Below are 21,067 nucleotides of genomic sequence, written 5' to 3'. Positions count from 1 at the left end.
TCAGCGGTCCTGCAGCTCAAGGTGGGGGAGACACTCGTACCTGTGGCGGCTCTCCTCGCAGAACCTGGCGACCTGCTGAAGAGCCTCGCACTGCAGAATCTGTTCAGAAGTGTTCTGCAAAACAAAGCATGGTTGAATATTTATGTTAACCAGAGTTTATCTAGAAAATAAGTCGGGATCCACACTGGCAAAGTTTGACAAATGCAGTGGAGCAGAATGAGGCGTTTGGACTTACAGTGACCAAGATGCAATGCAGGTCGCGGGATTCGCTTCTGTTGCTGGTTTCCTCTAGCAGCTGAGCGAGCCGCCTCATTCCCGTCACTCGCAGGATGTCGAGGTAATTGTCGTAGCAGAAAGCCTGCAGCAGTTTGAAGTGAATCTGCAGCGCAGCGTCATCTTCATCCTCCTCATCAAGGGCCAGCACACACAGCACCGCGCCATCCGGGTATCTGCGGGTAGGACAGGAGAATAATAAACCCCACATAGCGTCAAAATCACTATTATTCTGACAGTACAAATGAATTGCTTTACATTAATACTTACTCATTCAGGAATTTTGCAGACTCATAAACTCCCACAGTCAGACAGTTCTGATGATGAGCTGTGACCAATACATGTTCCAAAGTCTGGCTGATGGTCTCCATCTACAGAAACACGAAGGAAAGTAAGTATAATACAGGCTCTAAACAAGGGCATAAAAGCTTATCAAAGTGCACTGTAGCCGGATTCAAAATGTAACTTGTGTCAGTGCGTAATTACGCACCAAACATGCCTATCTTACCTTTTTCTGTGTGCTGCTGGATTCCAGAGAAGAAGAAGAAGTAGTCGGAGACAAGTCGGTGGTCATTGAGCAATGACGAATCTCTGTCTCTTCAGGTCAAAACTTTCATACCTGCTCTGGGACGTCACACCTTACCACTCCCTCTGTTACTGGCCAGCTGTACCCCCCGTCCCTTTTCAAACTTCGCTCCCTGTCTCCCTCCTCTTCTTTCTGCACACAAGTTTGTTTGCTTAAATCCTTCTCGTTAAAAAATAATAATTAAACTTTGGAGAAGATGATTTTAGCATAGGGATAACCTCTCAAGATAAGGCTGTATATTAGCTTTGTTTTTTATGGATGAGCCACTGCAAGAAGAGGCACGCAAAAATATTCAAAATAATATTCTGATATCTATATTTCAAATGTATGTGCAGCGTCTCTGTTCCTGTCATGCTTCACATCACGCATGTTTGACAAACATGACTGGAAGCGCCCTCTCCCTCTTTGATCAAGTCACGTAGACCTGGAATGGACCTTTTGGAGATGTGCACAGTGAGTGGGTTTAAACGGGTTCTGCTCTTTTGTTTGGTGAATTCGAAAAGTGTTCCGGTGGACGCGTGAAGGGCTCGCAGAGATTAAGGTGAAAACAATGCAGAAAGCTGTGAGCTGTAGCTGATAGCTGGTTGAAAGTGCATTGATTGTTTCTTTAGGCTGATTCACTCAAACATTAAGGACATCATGTGTTCACTGTCCCTGCAGGGATAAGACCCCCAGAAATATCTGGGCTCTGTACTCAATCTCTGGACTGTGTATTTAGATAAGATTTATGATTTTAAATCTCTGCAGTTTCTTTCACTTGTAAGTATTTATCTTCATATTCAGTGTTTATTACATTAATACGTTAATATCAGATAAAATTACAAGATCAATTAAGTGAAGGAATCCAGTTTACACAAGATGTGGGGGCATTTTATGTTAGTTTATGTCAGTCTTTGAGTGATTTTGGGGTTTTCTGAAAACACCTCCAGGAAATGTTTCAGTTGAATCATGGCTATTGTGTTTAATGAATGAGAACATTAAACTTGATGAAGCCCCTAATAAGGTCTCGTGCGGAAAACACCTGATTGATTAAAGACTTAATCAGTGGCGCTGATAAGGTGAAGCTGTGAAATTTACTAACAGGGTCGCTGTTACAGGCATGCACCCGAAATGCGTCCACAGTCTTTTTTTTTTTTTGTTCAGTTTCAGTTTGCTCGTTATGAGGGGATGTGGGTTTGTCTGTCTCTGTCGGCAGAGAAAGTGTGCGATAGTTAGACAAAGGTGACAAAAAAACTTAGTGCCAATAAAAATTCCAAGATCACATGAAAACTAAAACTAAAGATTTTCTTAAAACATTTATTTTAGTTACATTTGCAAGCAGAGAATAGCCCGAAGTCTGTTTGGTTTAATTATTTTTTGTCATCTGGCCTTGAAGCATTTTGTTGTCGTGAAATTTCTGTACAGCACTGACAATGAAATGAAACAGCGAGATGATCAACTTTATTTGGCTTTAGTTTTATTTTAATTTTTGTTTTTCTCTTATTTTTCATCAAGACAGCCCCAGGACGCTTTGGCGCATCCGTTTCATTGGCAGAGATATGACTTTGTGCAGTTTTCGCTTTAAGAGGCAGTAAATCCCTCGTTTTAAAAATAATACATTGAAAGTTTGAAACTGAGGATTTCACCTTTACCCCATTTTTTTTTCTCTTTGCAACTTTAGAACGTGGATTCAGAAACAACGAACACGCTGAAGAATTAAATCCTTCACTTTTATTTACAGCAACGACAACAACAACAACAACTGCGGCTTGGGTAGCGATAAGAACAAACGTAGTAACAAGAAAGGCAATGCACCGACGAGTCCCTCCGTCGGCTTTCTTCGCAGAAGCTGCTGAGGATCTGCAGGGCCTGGTGTGGAAGCGGCTTCACTGGAGGGACCTGCGAAACACAGCGAGGAAGGACGGTGAAACTCCCGGAAAACACATCACTTTGCTTCTTATTCGAAGTAGCCTATCATGAAGCCAAGTGTACAAATTACAACGATTTTAATAGAGATAATCGGCAAACATGTTAACTGCGCAGCAGCACAAATGGAAATTTGGCTTACAGTGACCAGAATGCAGTGCAGGTCCCGCGAGGCCTCGTTGCCGTTGATGTCATCCATGTTCACCAGCTCTGCCAGCCGTCTCGTGTCTGTCGAACACATGATGCTGACGTTCTTCTTGTAGCACATATCCTTTAGCTGGATTAGATTCATCTGTAACATAATGTCACCCTCTGTTTCGCTGGCAAGGACGCACAGGACGACTCTGTGCGGGTTTCTGCGGGAAACAGGACGACATTAATGTCACCATTGCCACGTTGTTCCACTATTAGATCAATTACTGCATTTGAACTATATTTAAACGTAAAAATTAAAATACTAACGCTTTCATGTATTTGTAGGACTCAATTACACCGATTCTGAGGCAGTTCTGGTGATAAGCTTCCACGAGCAGCTCCTCCAAAGCCTGACCCACCATCTTGATCCTACAGATACGCAGACGGTTAGAAATGCGCACAAACTAAGACAAAACAGCCCCAAAGTCAACAAATAACCCCAAACAATGAGAATACACCCTAACCCATGACTCAACATTAGAAACTGCTATAAAAACCCGAAACTGGGATGAAATTTGAGCAAACTTACAATGTATCGTGTAGCAGGGGTGCGTAATTACGCACCACTGAGATACAATGTAAGTTTTAATTTGGAAAATTGAGACTTACAAAATCAAGTTAGCGTAAACAAATATAGTGATTAAAGAAATCAAATCCTTTTTCAGACACCGCAGAATGTTTCACTGAACTGAAACACAAGCAAACTGTGGAAACCCCCCCGTGAAGTCTTACATCCACTGTTCGGTCATCTTGGATGTAGCAAAAGTGCAGAGATCCAAAGCAGGAGCAGAGTGTATGTCTTTAAGAGAAACTGAGCCCAGTGGATCAGGTCCTTCATTTATACTCAGGTGGGGTGGGTTGGCCCACCTGAACACAGCAGGCGGTTTGAAGGTAGACAGTTTTAAATGGTTTTAAAAATGTATTTGCAAGTCACGTGTGCGAATGCTTGGTACAAAATTCAAAAGTCCGAAACAGAAAATGTCTTCTTTAAACGGGAAGAAATGTATAATTACACTTTTTTGGACGGGAGGTTCTGACACTGTTATACAGCTATAATCATGTGTAATTACCTGACCTTACTTGACCGAAGCAAACTTTTAGACCAGGCACCCAGCCCACGATTATTCTAATATTTATCGACAATTGGAAATTAAAAAGTAAAATAAAAACTTTAATTGAGGTCAAACAAACATGTCTGTGCGTCCCCCTTACCCCCTCGTCTCCTACAGACTTGAACTGAACTTCGTACAGCAACACCAGGTCTCGGACCCCTACCCCCACCCTGCCGGTGGTGGGGTGTAACTGGGACAGAGAACCTTGCTCTCTGCATTGTCTCTGCAGATCTCATTTCCCCCTAAATAATTTAGACACTGCCTTAATATGAAGTGTGTAGGAAATTAAACTCGAAATTGAAGATCAGCAGTTTCCGTAAATGCGTGTTGATTAGTCTTTGGAATTGTGAGATGAACATATGTATAATTCAATAAAAGAGTGTTTCATTTCTTTCTCTTTTGTTGTGCATTTGTGGACTTCCTGAGGTTTTTAAATGGGTTGGGGTTTCCTGGATTCAACTTCATGATTTACAATGATATAAATAAAACACCCCAAGAGAAAGAAAAAAAAAACTGTTATGTTTAACATCATGTTTAAACATTTCCGTTAGGAGAATTAATCAAATCTTACAAGTATCAATATTTAGACTTCCAGAGAGCAATGTAAAACACTTCCGTTTTAAAATAAAACATTTTATTTGTCATATTTCTAAAAACAAAACAAAAACAAAAAAACAACTTGCAATTTTTAGAATGCACGGAAAATAAAATTTTATTGCTCTTATTTATTTTAAATTTTCTTAACAGGTTAATTGCTACTGGGGTCAGAAAGATCCTTCTACAGGTTAAATAATAATTCATACATTACATTTGTTATAGAAATTCTGTATGTATAAACATAAAAAAAAAAAACAAAAGCTAAAATGAAACAAATGTTCCCCCTGACCCTGAACAGCGCAAACACCGACAGTGTACCTCAAAGCAAATATGAAACTTAATTTGTCACGGCTCTTTCAGTACCAAATTCAGCTGAACGACTGTTTTCACACTGAAACACACTCCACCCACTTATTAACGTTTCTTTTATTTTATATTTTCTGTATATAACTTGTGCATGTCCTTTTGTGTAGATACATTCCCTGTGCAGGTACCTCTTAAACGTATTTTATCTTTATTAATCTAATTGTCTTATCCGAAAAATCTGAATGCAAAAACCTAAAAGCTGCAGAGAGACGCCAAACAGTGACAATAAAGATCTATCTGTAAGACAGATAAGAAAACAGGTTGGAAAGTGCCAGACTGACTCACTGTTACAGGGATTCACCTGAGAGAACCTGTGGTAGGACTCGACTTAAGCGGTCAAAGAAGTGCAGGAGACTGATGCTGTCTAGTAGTGATGGCCCGCTTGAAGCTGACGCTCCGGAGCGTGTGTCGAAAAAAACAACACACTGGTTCAGAAGCACTGTGTCGAGGCTTGCTTCGTTTGGCAAAAGTCACGTGACCAGTGACGTCCGAAGCTTCATTACGCACGTAACTGCTTCGGTACCTGATTTAAACGGATATAAGGAAGCGAATCATCCACGGGATTCGTGGAGTGTGTTGATGGTGACAGATAGCGACGAGGTGATCATTCCACTGACAGATATGGAGCCAGCGAGGAAGAGAGGACGTTCTGGCGTGTGGGAATATTTTGAGTTGATTTTGCTCAATTCTTTTTATCTGCCGAAGTGAAAAACTTGAAATGTCCAAAATCATGTTTTCATAATGTAAATATCATTACAGCATATGACTTTAGGAACACTTCCATGTGAATTAAAGCTAATGAAGACTACAACAATGTATTTGACACTATACGTACATTACATTGCTACAGTTTAGAAAATCATTTTGTTTATTGTTTTTAGGTGATAGTCTGCAGGACCCAGGAATACCTGCATATCTACCAACTTGCAGTGTAGTTCCTGCACTCCACAGCCTCTTCTGTTCCATGCAAGTGGATTTTCTTCAGGGCAGGAGAAACTATTTCTAAGAAAAGAAACAGACTCAGCCAGCGCACAGTAACACTAATCCTCTTTTTAAATGTAAATAACAAAAGGGCTACCTGACATAGATCATGTTTTTACTTTGCAAGTTCTTGATTAGGGGTGGGTTTTGATTATCGCTTTTCTGATTACAATCCATGCTAAATTGAATAAAGTGATATTGATTCATTACAATCCTGTGTCGATTTGTGAATTAACGTTATTATGCCTGAAACGCCAGCATCTCAGGTTAAACCTCACAACATGTCGTCAAACACCATACAGCTAAAACAGTAACTGGGAGCAGGTTTACGGATTCTGCATACAAACGTGAACACAGAGCGCGGACCCGACGCGTCAGAGTCAGATTTTGATGTGTCGGCGGGTCCGCGCTGTGTTTGCCTCTTTTTTCTTCGCTGGCTTCTGCAGCTGCAGGTTTCATAACTCTCTGTTTACATCTCTAATTAAGTCTCACATGTGTCAGCTTTCTTTTAATAGATACGAAATTATGGATATATACTGTTAAATGATCAGAATTGTAATATTTCTGACTGAGGCAAAACTTTCCAGATTCCAATCAAATTGAATCGGATCCTGTATCGAATCAAAATGATTCTACAAATCAGTGACGATGCAGCCGTACTCAGCTTCCTAAGCATTTTCCCTTTCCAGTTCACAATCAATCCCACCCCTAGGTCAAAAATATGTATAGGACAATTGGCCTCATCTAATATTTTGTATGAACCTGTCCAGCTGTCCAGTGATTAAACGACAAGTAGATGGAGGCAGGACTTCACAGCAGGGGCATACTCCATAATGTGCTGTGCATTCTCATATGTATATTATATATATTGCTCACTTATTGTATTTACCAACATCAAGGAGTTATGAGCAGAGAAAGGCCACACCATAGTGCATGTTTAAATAGGGAAAGTTTATTGATCAAAATGTATTACGCAAATACGCATTACATTTTTTTCAGCCCCCCAATCGAGAAAACAAAACCAATTACATGTTCAAAGCAACGGAACGGTGGCCCAATATCAGAGAGAACTCCACTCTTGAGTGAGCAGTGATAATTGAGCAGTCCGTTTTATTTTGCAGATTCAAGCTGCTCTTCAAAAGTTTCACCACCAGATGTCACCGGAGAGGACTGTGTTGAAAAGCTTCGAGTAATGAACCGTTTTTCAATACAAGCTTCAGTGCTTCGGAAAGCTTCGTGGCACTGAAGCTTGTATTGAAAAACGGTTCATTACCAGTTCCACATCACTTCCGTGATGTGGAACTGGTTTGGTGTTTGTCAGATACATGACAAAGCAAATTTTTTTGCAGAACATGCAAGCGGCCGTCGTTATTGTCAGACTTAAGATGCTCTTAAATCTGGGAGTAATCTGGGTCCTAAACTCCATAATATGGAGTTTAGGACCCAGATTACTGTTCGTTTGACCTGAAGTATATTATACTTCAGGTCAAACGAACACTGCAACATCACTGAGAGTTAAAAACTGTCTAAATTCTTTCATCTTTAATAAAACGATCAGCATTGCTGCTTTACCAGGTGTAACTATGAAGTTTAACTTCCAGGCATCCATGAAAACAAAATTTATTACATTTAACGAGTTAGAAGTTAGCAGGAAGCTAGCGGAAGCTAGCGGAAGTTAGCTCACTAGTTTCGCTAGCATGTTCTGACTGAGAGACAGAGATTTCTGAAAAAAATCAAACGTACAGCTCTGCTATCACTTCCAACATAAATGAAGACAGGAAACTAAACAGCAGTGACGTTTATAGGGTTACTGAAGTTGGGCTAGCTGGTATATAATGATGTGCTACGTGATCGCTAGCAACACAGCTATGTTAGCATAATATAAACAGTGAAGCTGGAGGACGAACACTAACACTTTTCCACTTATAAAAGTTAACGTTAAGGTTTCTGATAGTTAGAGACAAATGCAATCGCATGGCAGGATGCTGTAAACGGACCAAACTTCAGTCAGGAGAACAACTGAGATAATCCATCCACAATACGAGGTCAGTCATTAATATACTGCAACAACATGGGAATAGAGAAGCTGCCAGAGAATTCAACATTAATGAAACAATGGTACAGAAGTGGAGGAAGCAAGAAGAATGAGTTTAATAAAGTTTGATTTATCTGACTGCTTTGTTTCGCTTAATGTGCCTTATAATCCCGTGCACCTTATGGTCCGAAAAATACGTACTGCACACTGCAGTTTAATGTTGCAAAGCACCTCTTTTTAACTTCAGTGGATATTATACATGGTTATGCTCAGGATATGTCAGCCCATTTCTACTGGAAATGCCTTTTGGTTAAACTTTCAGCAAGGAATTTGCATTTGCACTGTTACATTTTTATAAAGCTTTAATGTACATAAAAACCAGCTTCTTGTTTAAGTGAAAATAAATGGAAGGTTGTGTTTTTGCGCTAGTAATGTTGTGGAGTTGTATTTTGTCTCGCCACAATTATATCGTCAGTTATATCGTTATCGCAAATTTTCAAATATATATCGTGATAAATATTTTTGGCCATATCGCCCTGCTCTAGGCAGAGGCACCGATCGGTTTTCTATCGCCCATTTGCTGGGAGTAAGGGCGCCCTCTGTTTGCGAGGTGCGCCTGCTGGGACGGGGACTCAGTGCAGGCTGGTTGTCGTTGAACTCTCTGGGTGTAGCCATAGCGCAGCTTGTATACCATCCGGCTCGAAGGACCACTTGTAGAATATATATTGGAAGTGCTGGGTATACAAGTCTGGCCTAAGTCTTCGGTCAGAAAGACTGCAGCAGTCCAGGAGTTTAGTTCACCGTCTTTAATGAAGCTTCACAGAAGAACTGGTTACAGCAGGGCTTGCCAGGATAAATCCAACTATGATACAGCCAGATATGCACTTATAATCGTGGCAGATGCACTATAGGTGACTATAGGCATGGTTGTCTGGAAACAGAAACTGGTAATACTATAATTAGCAGGGTCAAAGATAACTAAGCAACAATCAGAGCACATCATCTACTCAGACACAGCAATATTTTACAATGTCCACAAGGGGTCGCCGTAAGACCAGAAGTTGGCTAAATAGCACATATCTTCCCAGTTGCTAGTACTAAGGCAAGCATGTGGCAAGCTAACAACAGTTAAACTAAACGATAAACAGAAAAATCCCTTAACCGCGGGATATAGTCATTGGGGGAGATTCTGGCCACTGGTATTAACTTAGTGCTAATTAATTAAATAAACCTACTAACGTGGTAGCAGTGTACTGAGGCATAACTTTAGCTTAAACATACACAAACGACTATAACTATTATCATACCAGTTAACCTGTCAAAGGTAATAACACTTACAGTCTCATTAACGCACACGGAATCACATAAACTGATACCACTGCCATGCTCTGCTGCTGCTTTTCGTCTCTCACTCTCCCTCTGCGTGATGCGCACATGATCACTGATGCCCTCATTTGGGTGCGCTTGATTCTTGCCTCTAGACATCCTGAGGCCGAGTCAGCAGGGAATTTGCACAGTCATTTTGCGGAAAACTGCGGAAAACTACATTTTCCGCAAAAATGACATCACTTCCGGTTTCGGGCAGGTCATGGTGGACATGCGATAGTTCGCGCTGATGGACGTAGAAAGTGTTACAAACAGCTGATCAGATCGGCAAAGCGTGTTTCTGGAATGTTATGTTTTTGTTGCTGCAAGTGCTTTTTATGCAGTTTTTGCAAAGCTATATGTGGAAGGAAACTGTGACCGAGGACAAGCTGATGGCATAAGACGTAAGAACAACTCCTCCGGTTTCATATGCAAAAAAAAATTATTGCGCTAGCTTTTTAAAACTATTTAAAAATAGTTATGCAAAACAGAGCATGCCGCTTCGACCAGCTTTAAAGGGTTAAACATTAAATTAGGAACATTTTAACATGATTAAACAATGAAATTACCTATAAACAAGGTCAATGCGGCAATATGAATAATAATACTTAAATTTACAGAAATATACAGTTAACCGTTGGTTTAAATAATAATAATGGATTGCATTTATATAGCACTTTTCGAGACCCTCAAAGTACTTTACAATTCCACTATTCATTCACTCTCACATTCATACACTGGTGGAGGCAGCTACGGTTGTAGCCACAGCTGCCCTGGGGCAGACTGACAGAAGCGAGGCTGCCATATCGCACCATCGGCCCCTCTGGCCATCACCGGTAGGTGAAGTGTCTTGCCCAAGGACACAACGACCGAGAGTGTCCGAGTCGGGGCTCGAACTGGTAACCTTCTGATCACAAGGCAAACTGCCAACTCTTGAGCCACGATCGTCCTAAATAACATTATTTGATGTAAAAAAAAAAAAGTTTATCAGAATCATTTTATATATTTTTCCATAGCATTACATTTGAATTTAACAGTTCAATCTTTCAAATAACGGACAAATATTTGTGAAATTATGATACATTTGTGAATGTATTTTAACAATCTAAATATGCATATGTACAGACAGATACATTTAACAAACAAGAAAATGATGTTTTATTACATTTACAGTGATTTTATGTTATTTTACATTTGAAATGTAAAATCACAGTCTATGTAAATTTAATAATATTCTAGAAAAACAGTACAAAACCGTAAAATACTTTTATATTACAATTTTTTTTACAGTGTAGCTCGTACTGAATATCGACCCACGGAAATGCACACGATAAAAAGAAAGCATTAAACTTAAACATGTCTGGACGCATGCTCAGTCGTCCAGGTCAGGTCAAGTCGATTCTGTTCATCTGGACATGGCGTTTTCGGTGGGAGAAACATTTCGTCACTCATCCAGGTGACTTCTTCAGTCTCGGCTGACTGCAGGTTTCCCCAAATGAAAACGCTACTTTGCAGATGGACAGAATCACTTCATTTGTTCCTGTAAATATTTGTTTGGTTGTGTTTTTAAAGAAAGATGGACACAAAGCCCAGTTTGGGGAGCAATCACCCTTTGTACTTTATATACATACTTAAAAAAGAAAATCTGTTAGTCCCAGAAATGAATCTGCCTTAGGAGAGGGCATCGACTCCTTTGTATCATTATTACAAATATTTTGTTTTATTTTGTTTTTCTTTTGTTTATTTGTTTTATTTTTCCACCTCTGCTTCTCCCACAAAATGCTATCTTTCTGCCCAAGCTCGACTCAGTCCTGGCCGCTCGTTATGGAAGCTATAACGGGACACTCCCGGGTTCTTTCCATGTGGAAAGCTTCTCATTTGTTCCTTATGAGGCCTATTAGCAACCATTCAACCTGTTTTAAAAACCAAAATGAGGACCTGATAAAAGAACACGTGCTTTATCATTACCAGAACCGATTAGCTTAACAAAAAAAGAGGTGAGGAGCAGGAGCATCGGACTTTAGGGCTAAAAGTACTTAGACAAAAAAGATATAATAATCCGGTTTGGAAGATGTAGAAACATTCGCTTTCTTTTGAATATAACGCAACGTAGAATACGGGGAAAAAAGTGGAAAGAGACCAGAGGAAAAAGGTATATTGTATTTTGAAGCGGAACTGTTCCTTTAAATAACTTCAAGATCCAGTTACACACGTAGACCCAATGCGTTTAAAGCTGCAATTATACATTATAATCGTAAGTACAGCTAAAATGTCCCATTCGTGTCATCAAGAATTCAACAACTGAGACATCTTCTATGCAGTTGGTTTGTGAAATTGGCTTAAATTCACCCTAATAGTGTGAACTTTTGTACAACCCCAACTTTTATCTTAGTGAGTCAGTGTGGTAACCAGTCTGCTCTAAGCCCTGCAGAAGAAGAAGACCAAAGGAGGATAGGGTGCTACAGTGCAGCACCTGGACTCTCATCACCAACATGCAGACTTCGCTAGAAGAACAGGAAGTTTGAACCCAAAACCCTCTTGCAGTAAGTCGACAGTGCTAACCATTACAACAGTCTCAGGGCAAATGCTTGGTTTTCTTAGGCCACCATATTAAAACATTTTGGTGAAACACTACCATCTAGTGGTGAGGTCTTTTTTTGGTTACATTTGGCAAATTGCAAGATCTTATTTGCTGAGAACTTCATTGAAGTTTACTTGTATTTGAACCACCCTCACGTGCCAGTGTATTTTATCACTTATATCATCAGTTGATCATACAATATTCTGTGGCTATGCTCTTGATAGAGATATTTTTTATTTTGTTTTGTTTTGTTTGGATCAGTCTGCAACAATGTCACAAAAAAGAGAGAATCCCGAAACAGGATGAAGACCAGGGTAAAGATCCATTTCAAGTCCATTTTTTTCAGCAGTTACCCAGAGCTAATGACCATGGGTAATGGTTGGCATGTAGACTAGTAGATCGATACTTAAATGTCTTTGCTTGGGACAGCCCCAACTCAGGGGAAGCAGTCTGCAGTGTAACAGCAGAGAACCCTGCTAACGTAATGGATCAAACTATTTCTTCCAGCTATTCCAGCTGTCACAGAGTGGGAAGCAGGGTAAACCCTGGACAGGTTGCTAGCACATCGTTGAGTGTGTTAGCCCTAGAGCAGCGGACCCCAACCTTTTTTGTGCCACGGACCTGTTTATGCCCGACAATATTTTCACAATAAAACTAGTACCGGTACCGAAAAAAAGATTTATTCATAACACATTTCAAAAGATCCAGGAAAACAGAGTTAACGATAAAAACAATAACAAAATAAGGCTGAAAACCGATAAAAACCCTGAAAACCGAACCGGTACCGGTCCGAGGACTGGGGGTTGGGGACCGCTGTCCTAGAGGATCGTTAGGGGTTGTATTAATATGGGACAGTGTGTCCATTTTTACAAGTTGTCTTGTGTAGGGATGGGTACCAGTATCATGGCACCGGTTCTGACATAAACTGTAGTAACCAGACCGAAAAGCAGCGCACATTTCGGTGCTTTATTTTGGTGCTTTTTTTTTTTCTTGAGTTGTGATACACTTTGGATTCTAGCCAATCATTTTACGTTTCCAAGGATAGTAGGCGGGCCCAGGTACGTACGTTCTTTTAGAGCAGAGCTACAGATTAAATATGCCCAAGGCGAAGCGGTCAAAAGTCTGGCTGTACTTCACAGCAAAAGATGCAAACTCAGCAGCAACAAGTGCTTTAAGCTGATACTGTGTCAAAGGAGGTAACACCTCGAATCCGATGAAACACCTGGTGTTTTTTTTAAAAGCCGAGAAATGTACCGTATTTGATCCGAGCACATCTGCTGCGGGTGTGGTGCCTGTTATCGGACCGGAGTTAGCAACATCCCCCAAGAACCCAAAGAGGAGAGTCCTGCCCCCTAGCCCTGCCAGTGTAGCAGAAATGCTGAGGATGATGATGCAGCAGCAGCAGCCGTTCTTCTCTGCGTGAGTAGCTTCATGTTGTTCATGTGTAATTTACGTTGAGTAGGCTAAATGGTAAATGGCCTGCATTTGTATAGCGCTTTTCTAGTCCCTAAGGACCCCAAAGCGCTTCACACTACATTCAGTCATCTACCCATTCACACACTGGTGATGGCAGCTACATTGTAGCCACAGCTGCCCTGGGGCGCACTGACAGAGGCGAGGCTGCCGGACACTGGCGCCACCAGTGGGCAAACACGGGGTTAGTATCTTGCCTGGCATGCAGCCAGGAGGCAGCCTGGGATCGAACCACCGACCTTCTGATTAATGGCTGACCTGCTCTGCCACCTGAGCTACAGCCAGCCATATGTTATTACATTAATGCATGTAAGGTGAACTAGCAAACACCGTCGTAGTTGCATTCGGCTGTCTTCTTGTTTGATTGAGTGATGCCATATATGCCCTATAGCTGCAGAAAAGGCTAACATTGTTATCTTTTTATAAAATAAAGACAGCTAAAACTGAGAGGTTTTAGGACAAAGTTTGTGTTTTCCATTGTTTAAGCACCGGTTCCAACCAAAAGAGGTATGTTGTATCAATGGAAAAGGCTGACTTGGTTATCATTTTGCAGAAAAAGGTTTTTATTTTTAGAAGTCTCTAAGAGGTTTTTGGACAAAGTTTGTGTTCTCCATTCTTTAAGCACCGGTTCGAGCACCGTTTAAGCACCGGTGCCATTTCAAAAGTACCGGTTTGGCGCCGGTATCGGATAAAACCTAAACGATACCCATCCCTAGTCTTGTGCTCCTTAAACAAAAAACAGAAGAGATGTTTGTGTTCCTGGGACAAAATGGGGTATGTTTTCTTTTGTAGCTGATTTGCAACCATCAGTGCATGGCGTCCAGTGGCTTGGGTCACTCCATTATTCCTTCCGGGAGGTACAACAAATATTCAGTTGTTCCACTGTCATCAGCTTCATACATGTATTGTTATGTAAAATGCTTTTTTTGGTATACTTTTTTAATCCCCTGTATTAAATTACTACTACTAAAGTACTAAATTACTCTCTGCATTTGACCCATTCACTCAGTGAAGCAGTGGGCAGCCACCAATCAAGTGGCCGGAGAGCAGTGTGTAGGGACGGCACCTTGCTCAGGGGTTCCGGTTCGATTGGATTTGAAACCCAACCTTCCGATCATATGGTGAATGCTCTACCTGCTGAGCTATCCCCTCCCATATGAATGCAAACTTGACATTTTTTTGTCCAAATCTGATGGTATTACGAACACAAAAGCAGATTCAGAGTTTGAATCACCATGTAATTCCATCTTGAAAGCATCTAATTGGCAATGAATTCATCTCTCACTATGGCAATGATCCTAAACATACTACAGATGCAGTAAAAGCATACATGGATAGGAGAAAAACAAACAAACAATGGAACACTTTCAGTCATGGATTGGCCTCCCCAGAGCAAAAGCCACAATCCAAAGAATAACTTTGAATGACCTTCAAGAAGCTTGGAGATTATTCTTGCAAATATTTCATTAAGTATTTCTTGTATAAGCATTATTATTTATTTGAATTTAATGACCCCCGCGACCCTGAAAAGGATAAGCGGAAGCGAATGGATGGATGAATTTAATGACCTATTCTTTAGACTTTTTAAGGCCTATTTGGTCTTGCACCAAAATGTATTTCAGTTCTTCTGACACTGATCATAATCTGAGGCTCAGATGGCCGTCACACAGTGCCACAATCCAACATCCTACAGAAAAAAAATTATATAAAAACCTTTTTTTCTCAGGAGACATATTGAGGACTTTTTCCCCCATACAGTTTGTGTGTACACCTGTGTGGATCAGTGTGCTTGTATTCAAAAGGTTTCTTTATGTAACGATCTGCTAGAGGGTGTGGGGGCCATAGCCCCGTCCTCCAGGGCATGAAGCAGGTATAGAGGAGATCCAGGCTCCAGACATCCAGAGACCCCCAGAGCACAAGAGTCCAAGGAAGACCAATGAAGGGGCAACGGTGCCACTCTCCCGGAAAGAGCTGAGGAGAGCCCCAGACGAGGGGTCACCCAGCAGTCGTGGAGCAGAAGCCAGAGGGGGCTGCAGTGATGTGCCTGCGAGCTCCACCAGCAGCCAGCTGTGCCAGAGTGACCGAGTCCCAGGCCCAGAGCCCAAGGGCACCCCACCCCCCGAAGGGGCCCGACCGAGCCACAGGCGCGAGGACCCGACAAGCAGCCACCGGGAGTGAGCCGGTGCGTACCTGAGCGCCCAGCACCAGACACCAAGAACCACCAATGCACCGACGTCTGAGGGCATCTGCCACCGGCAGGGAGAGTGGTGGGGGGAGATAGGCCTCCATACCTTGGAGGGCCTGAGATGTCCCCAGAAAGGTGGCGTCTAAGACCCGACGTGACATATAGACACAGACGAACAGGCACACACAGATACGAACATCCACCCCCCCCCATGCACACATATGCAAATACTCAGCACTCACCCAACGTGGAGACAGACATAAATAGACACTGTACACACAATCACACTCCCCAAATGTACTCCAGATCCAGGTACCCCTGCCCCTAGAGGGGGAAAATGCACCCTAACCCAGGAGGTGTCACCCTTTTCCCCAGAGTGGAGACAAGCAGATCGCCCCCGACTCCGCATTAGCAGGGAGGCCCCACGTCCCAGACCCCAATCTGATGGCCAACTCCTCCTCCCAGCCACCCCCCCCCCCCCCCCCCCCCGACGGGCAATGGGGGTGGGGGGGCCTCCCCTGCACCCTGGTGACAAACCCGCACTCCAAGGCCCTGCATGCGTGGGTGGGTGTGGTGGAGTGGGAAGAGGGAGGAAGTCAGGGATGTGGAGGGAAAGAAGGGAGGGGCAAATGGTCCTTCCCTGGGGCCAGCTCCCCTGCTGACCCTAGTAGGCACCCCCACCCTCTGGAACCCACCAAGGCAAGGGGTCCAGGCCCATCTGGACCGGGGCCCACAGCTAGCAGCACCGCCCAGCTCCACAGAATCCGGGGCAGCCCACCCGACCCCACCACAGAGAAAACCGCACCCACCCCATCCACTCATCTCCCAGACTACACAAGACAATAGACAGCCAGGTTAAGTTCATTCTCCATCTCTCCTATATCTCTCTCCCACCTGCAGAGTGAACTCCCGGAGAGCAGTGAACTTCTGCAAGGATGTAAAAGCCTCCCCACCAGTTGAAGAGCCCCTTTGGATACTTTCTAATAAAGCTGGTACCCTGAATAGTACAGTGTAATTAGATCATAGGAAGGTGAGAATTTTGGATGCTTTATAGCAGATTTTGCACTTATCGTAGTATTGTATAATTACTGATGATGTACTTGAAAGAATGAAAATACTTTGCCCTTAGCACTTTATTTAACATTAAAGTTATGCTTTGCTTCATTTATTTGTTCCACTGTTTCATGGATATTTCAGTCTCATGGAGAAATATCGTCTTTAAAGTGCATACCTGTTGTAAAGTTATTGGTGAGCCCTCATACAAATCATATGTTACGGCCTTCACGGTCACCAGATCTCAACTGACGCTCAGAAAGAAATGAAACAGAAAAAGAGATTTTATATCAAACCCATATTTCTATAATTTGTTAGTTACTGCTTATTTATTGAGGGAATTCTGGAGTGTAAAATCTGCATAAAACAATACACAGACTATGAAAAATTTACATTTTTAAACTAATCTTATCCATAAAATAACACATCAATGTTTGCTTAGTAAAAATTGTAGTGGGCATATTGTTTATGTGTATAAATATTTATTGTATTGCTTTCTTTCATTTTATATTGTTTTCTTCCATGAATATCTAAATATATCAATAAATATAATAATTTAATGTATTTAACTAGTATCTATTTCTGTTGGAAATTGTAAGAAAACACTATAAAATATAACAAAACCATAACACAATTATTTACACACGTAAAGTGTGAATCTTTCCACCAGGTGGCGCAGTAACATCAGAAAAATCTGTTCATACGGCAACGCCAACAGATTTTCTGCGCCTTTCAGTGGACAAGTGCTAAATCAGTTAAGTGCTTACAATGTAAGCGACAATAGACAACATTTCATTGTTTATTAAACAATCCTACATATTTGTGGATGTTCCTAATAAATGGATTTGAAACTGTTTAGCCGCGGCTGCCCTGTTACCTATGCACACAGAGTTTGCACAGATTACAGGCGGATTTTGATAAATTTCAAATAAATTGCTGCACATAGTAAAGTGAAGCCTGCAAATAGTTTCGTTTTCAATTTTATTTTCGTGGAAATTCAGACCCAGGAAGTCCCCGAAAAACAAAACAAAACATCAAACCCCCTAAAAATGTTTTTCACTAAACCTCCCCTTTAGGAATTCCCAATATTTTCCAAAGACCGGGACTCGCTCTTGCTCTCCGCGTGACCCAAACGGTTGTTGCAGGGTGCTGTTCCAACATGCCTTCTCTGGGGGTTTCGCCGCTGACAGCAGATGCATTATGGAGCCGCTGGAGGGAGTCTGAGACCTGGTTTTAATGGGCAGAGAGTTCATATCAGGCTCGGTGAAGTGGACCTGATCACACACAGGGCCACCGATCAGGCGTGTGACAGCTCTGCGTGTGATGTTAAAAATGCATGTGACAGAAAAATGGAACCTGCTTTCATGAATGTGAAATATGAAGGTTATGATAACAGTTTTGAATGTTGTTGTAACACACTTCCGTTCTGCACGCTGCTGTTGCAGGCTTCAGCAGATAAACAGCTCTGATCCTATATCGAAGGATTATTTTTATCCTGTTGGAGGTAGTGGTGCTGAGCTGAAGCTTCAGAACAACACGTGCTCTGCAGCTGCAATAGCGCCTCAAATGGTTTGCAAGAAAAAAAAAGATAAAAAATATGTGTGATATAAAAGAGAAACATCAGTGTCATCTGAGATTCTCGTGAATTTCGCCTCGTGCTTATCAGACAGCGCCTTTTCCCATTTCTTATAACCTTGCTCTTGCACAACGCCGTTACACAATGTCCGCTCAGCGCGTGCTCGCACACGGGGCTGGTCAGCTGCTCCAGCTTCCCTTTTATAACATAATTTGAAATATATTTGAATTTCATGTGCGTCGCCGCGGGTGTGCAGGTGTATTTGGGGGGTTTGTGCACGAACACGATGCGAGAGCATTGCCACGGTGAAGCTTTCTTTTATTCGGCCAGTGGGGACGAGGGAGCGGGGGGGGGGGGGACAGAGATCTGGAAATTCCTCCACTCATAAAGAAAAGCTGCCGGTAAACAAACCGAGAGAGAGGGACAGAGCGGCGAAAGAAGCGTAGGAAGAAAAGGAGGGAGAGAGCGGGGGATTCTCCGAAACCACCAACGTGGGATCACCAGCGTCTTCTGGCTCTCAGCAAATAGGCGCAGAGAACGGGGGATGTATTCATAGCGGCACACCAATGAACGAACGAGAGGCTGGGCGTGGCCACGCCTACGGTCGCGAAGCAGTAATATAACAGAGAGTTTCGGCTGAGAGAGGCACAGTTTCTTTCTGCTCGCGGTCTCGCAGTAATCGGACTTGTTACTCAGTTAACGGACTCTGAAAGGACCTTTACACGATCTGGAATACCACTGTGTTTGGACGTTGTATCAGGAATTTCATAGTACAGCCGTATCCCCGCGCTGTGGATATTTCTTCTTATCCTGGATCTTGTGGATTATTTTACTGACTTCAACATGACTTTGGAAGAGGTCGTTGGATCAAACAGCACCGAAAAAAAGTAAGTTTCGGCTGTGTGTGATGCGCAATTACGCATTGGCACATTTGATCTGACATTACAGATCGCGTTCTAGTTGAGTTTATAATCCCGGCTTGTACTTTAAAGGTTGCATCTGCATGCTTATATGTAGACTTTAGAGTTGTTTGCCACAGTTTAGTCGTGTCGTTCGCACATTTCTAACCGCCTCCGCTTCTCTGCAGGATGGAGACGGTGAGTCAAGCTCTGGAGGAGCTACTGGTCGCTGCTCAGCAGCAGGATTGTCTCACGGTTGGAGTCTACGAGTCCGCCAAACTCATGAATGTGTAAGTATAAGTTTGATTTTCCTCACCTTAATTAACCACGCCAAAGCTTTTGATATGAGAAATATGTAATGACGCTGACATTAACCGGGTCTTTCACCTTCTGTCCCGCATGCAGAGACCCAGACAGCGTTGTACTGTGCATCCTCGCAACTGATGAGGAGGATGAAGACGACATAGCGCTGCAGATCCATTTCACGCTGTTGCAGGCTTTCTGCTGCGACAACGACATCAACATCCTGCGGGTGTCAGGCATGAGGCGGCTGGCTCAGCTGCTGAAGGAGGACACCGAGGACAGCAACAGCAATGAACCCCGGGATCTGCACTGCATTCTGGTCAATGTAAGTGTAAACTTGCTTTGAGCTACTCGAGAAATGATACAAGTTCATGATATTATACTCTTGTAAGTTTAAAAAAAAATGTTTCCGAGAATCTAACCGTCCGTCCCCACCGTGTTTTGCAGAACCCTCAAGTGCAGCCTCTGCAGTGCCAAGCCCTGCAAGACGTCGGCAGTTTCTGTGAGGAGAGTCGATGCAGCAATCAGTGGGTGCCCTGCCTGGAGCTGCAAGATCGTTGACTGGAACCGGGCCAAGCCAAACCGAATCAGACCGCCGGGGAGCGGTGAGAAAAGAGTGAAAACAATCAAACCTGCGCAGAAGTAACGCGGTATGAGTTGTTGTGCTGTGCCGGACCGAGCCAAATCCGAGCCCGATGGGGGAGGTCTTTTTGTCCTCGTGGAGCACGTGAAACGTCGGTACTGGTAGTGGCTGTGGAAGCTGGACCAGACTGAGCAGGAAGTCTCAGTCATGGAGCTGCAGAGGGGGAAGTGAAGATGAAATACCAGGACTTGAGTGACGCAAATGGAGGTCACATGAACGAACTGAAGAGCTGCATGTAAAGCTCTCGACTATCTGCGCTGCAGGTGTGGCAGGTGTTCTGCTTACCTGTTTGCTGCACATGAACTTTTGTCATGATGTGATTTTACACACTGATGTATCTAAATACATTAAATATGAGTCTGCTTGATGTGATGGATTTGCCACAAGTGAGAAGTGAAACCACATTGTGACTTATTCTGTTTGGTCAATAAAGTTTTGATGGAAATATAATCGATTTTTGTGTGGTTCATCTAAAAGAAGTGTGTATGTATGAGTGTGGGTTTGTTTTACTACCTTAAAGGGGTCTTGTGTCATTTCTGAAGCATAGGAGGACAGTTCTGTCACAGAATCTAGAATTAATGTCTAGAAAAACTAGCATGCAGTGTTGGGTCCATCAACAAATTCTGGCCCCATAAGTTCCACAGGAAACTTATCAAGTTCTGCTTAAGGTCCTATATTTGTAGAAAGACAAATGGTTCTGGGTCCAGTTTGATTCTTATAATTTTTGTAGTCCTATCTCTCTTTCATGGTGGCCTTTTCTCTATTGGATAGTATCAGTGTGGACCTCAAATTATGATCTATTCCTGGCCCCATGAAGGGGACTCTTTAAAGGACATTCCACTAATTTCGCACAAGGTTCAGTTCTCTATTCTGAACGTGTCCTACTGGTCTAAAAAACATGCAGAGGACATCTTTGGTATCACAATCTTGTCATCAGAG

At 42.5% G+C, this 21,067-nt stretch overlaps 3 protein-coding genes across 3 annotated transcripts; 1 reads left to right on the top strand and 2 right to left on the bottom strand.

Annotated features, from left to right (window-relative positions):
* LOC101471410 (growth arrest and DNA damage-inducible protein GADD45 beta-like) lies at positions 1-793 on the bottom strand. The gene is made up of 4 exons (XM_004561578.3): positions 782-793; positions 544-644; positions 236-449; positions 1-114 (listed from the first exon to the last, which is right to left on the bottom strand). The coding sequence occupies exons 2-4, from the start codon at positions 642-644 to the stop codon at positions 1-3; spliced, it is 429 nt and encodes a 142-aa protein (XP_004561635.3). The 5' UTR covers positions 782-793.
* Positions 794-2,566: 1,773 nt separating this feature from the next.
* LOC101471114 (growth arrest and DNA damage-inducible protein GADD45 gamma-like) lies at positions 2,567-3,745 on the bottom strand. The gene is made up of 4 exons (XM_004561577.2): positions 3,692-3,745; positions 3,227-3,328; positions 2,907-3,120; positions 2,567-2,737 (listed from the first exon to the last, which is right to left on the bottom strand). Exons 1-4 carry the CDS (start codon positions 3,706-3,708, stop codon positions 2,570-2,572), a joined length of 501 nt encoding a protein of 166 aa, XP_004561634.1. The 5' UTR covers positions 3,709-3,745; the 3' UTR covers positions 2,567-2,569.
* Positions 3,746-18,919: 15,174 nt separating this feature from the next.
* On the top strand, positions 18,920-20,578 carry LOC101486438 (growth arrest and DNA damage-inducible protein GADD45 beta). Its single transcript, XM_004561542.5, has 4 exons — positions 18,920-19,170; positions 19,371-19,472; positions 19,588-19,810; positions 19,933-20,578. The coding sequence occupies exons 1-4, from the start codon at positions 19,127-19,129 to the stop codon at positions 20,044-20,046; spliced, it is 483 nt and encodes a 160-aa protein (XP_004561599.1). The 5' UTR covers positions 18,920-19,126; the 3' UTR covers positions 20,047-20,578.
* The last annotated feature ends 489 nt before the right edge of the window (positions 20,579-21,067 follow it).

This window comes from Maylandia zebra, linkage group LG15 (genome assembly GCF_041146795.1).
Source record: "Maylandia zebra isolate NMK-2024a linkage group LG15, Mzebra_GT3a, whole genome shotgun sequence".
NCBI classification, from domain to species: domain Eukaryota; kingdom Metazoa; phylum Chordata; class Actinopteri; order Cichliformes; family Cichlidae; genus Maylandia; species Maylandia zebra.
This window is presented reverse-complemented; position numbering and strand designations above follow the sequence as displayed.

What these genes read in the sequence shown, in the direction of transcription:
- LOC101471114 (XM_004561577.2), bottom strand. An exon ending in TCCTACAAATACATGAAAGC is followed by an intron (nt 3,121 to 3,226) that starts GTTAGTATTTTA and finishes TGTTTCCCGCAG; the next exon opens with AAACCCGCACAGAGTCGTCC. An exon ending in TGCACTGCATTCTGGTCACT is followed by an intron (nt 2,738 to 2,906) that starts GTAAGCCAAATT and finishes TGTGTTTCGCAG; the next exon opens with GTCCCTCCAGTGAAGCCGCT.
- LOC101471410 (XM_004561578.3), bottom strand. Translation starts at nt 644, where the DNA reads ATGGAGACCATCAGCCAGACTTTGGAACATGTATTGGTCACAGCTCAT. An exon ending in TCTGCAAAATTCCTGAATGA is followed by an intron (nt 450 to 543) that starts GTAAGTATTAAT and finishes TCCTACCCGCAG; the next exon opens with ATACCCGGATGGCGCGGTGC. An exon ending in TGCATTGCATCTTGGTCACT is followed by an intron (nt 115 to 235) that starts GTAAGTCCAAAC and finishes TTTGTTTTGCAG; the next exon opens with AACACTTCTGAACAGATTCT.
- LOC101486438 (XM_004561542.5), top strand. Translation starts at nt 19,127, where the DNA reads ATGACTTTGGAAGAGGTCGTTGGATCAAACAGCACCGAAAAAAA. An exon ending in TCAAACAGCACCGAAAAAAA is followed by an intron (nt 19,171 to 19,370) that starts GTAAGTTTCGGC and finishes GCTTCTCTGCAG; the next exon opens with GATGGAGACGGTGAGTCAAG. An exon ending in TGCACTGCATTCTGGTCAAT is followed by an intron (nt 19,811 to 19,932) that starts GTAAGTGTAAAC and finishes CGTGTTTTGCAG; the next exon opens with AACCCTCAAGTGCAGCCTCT.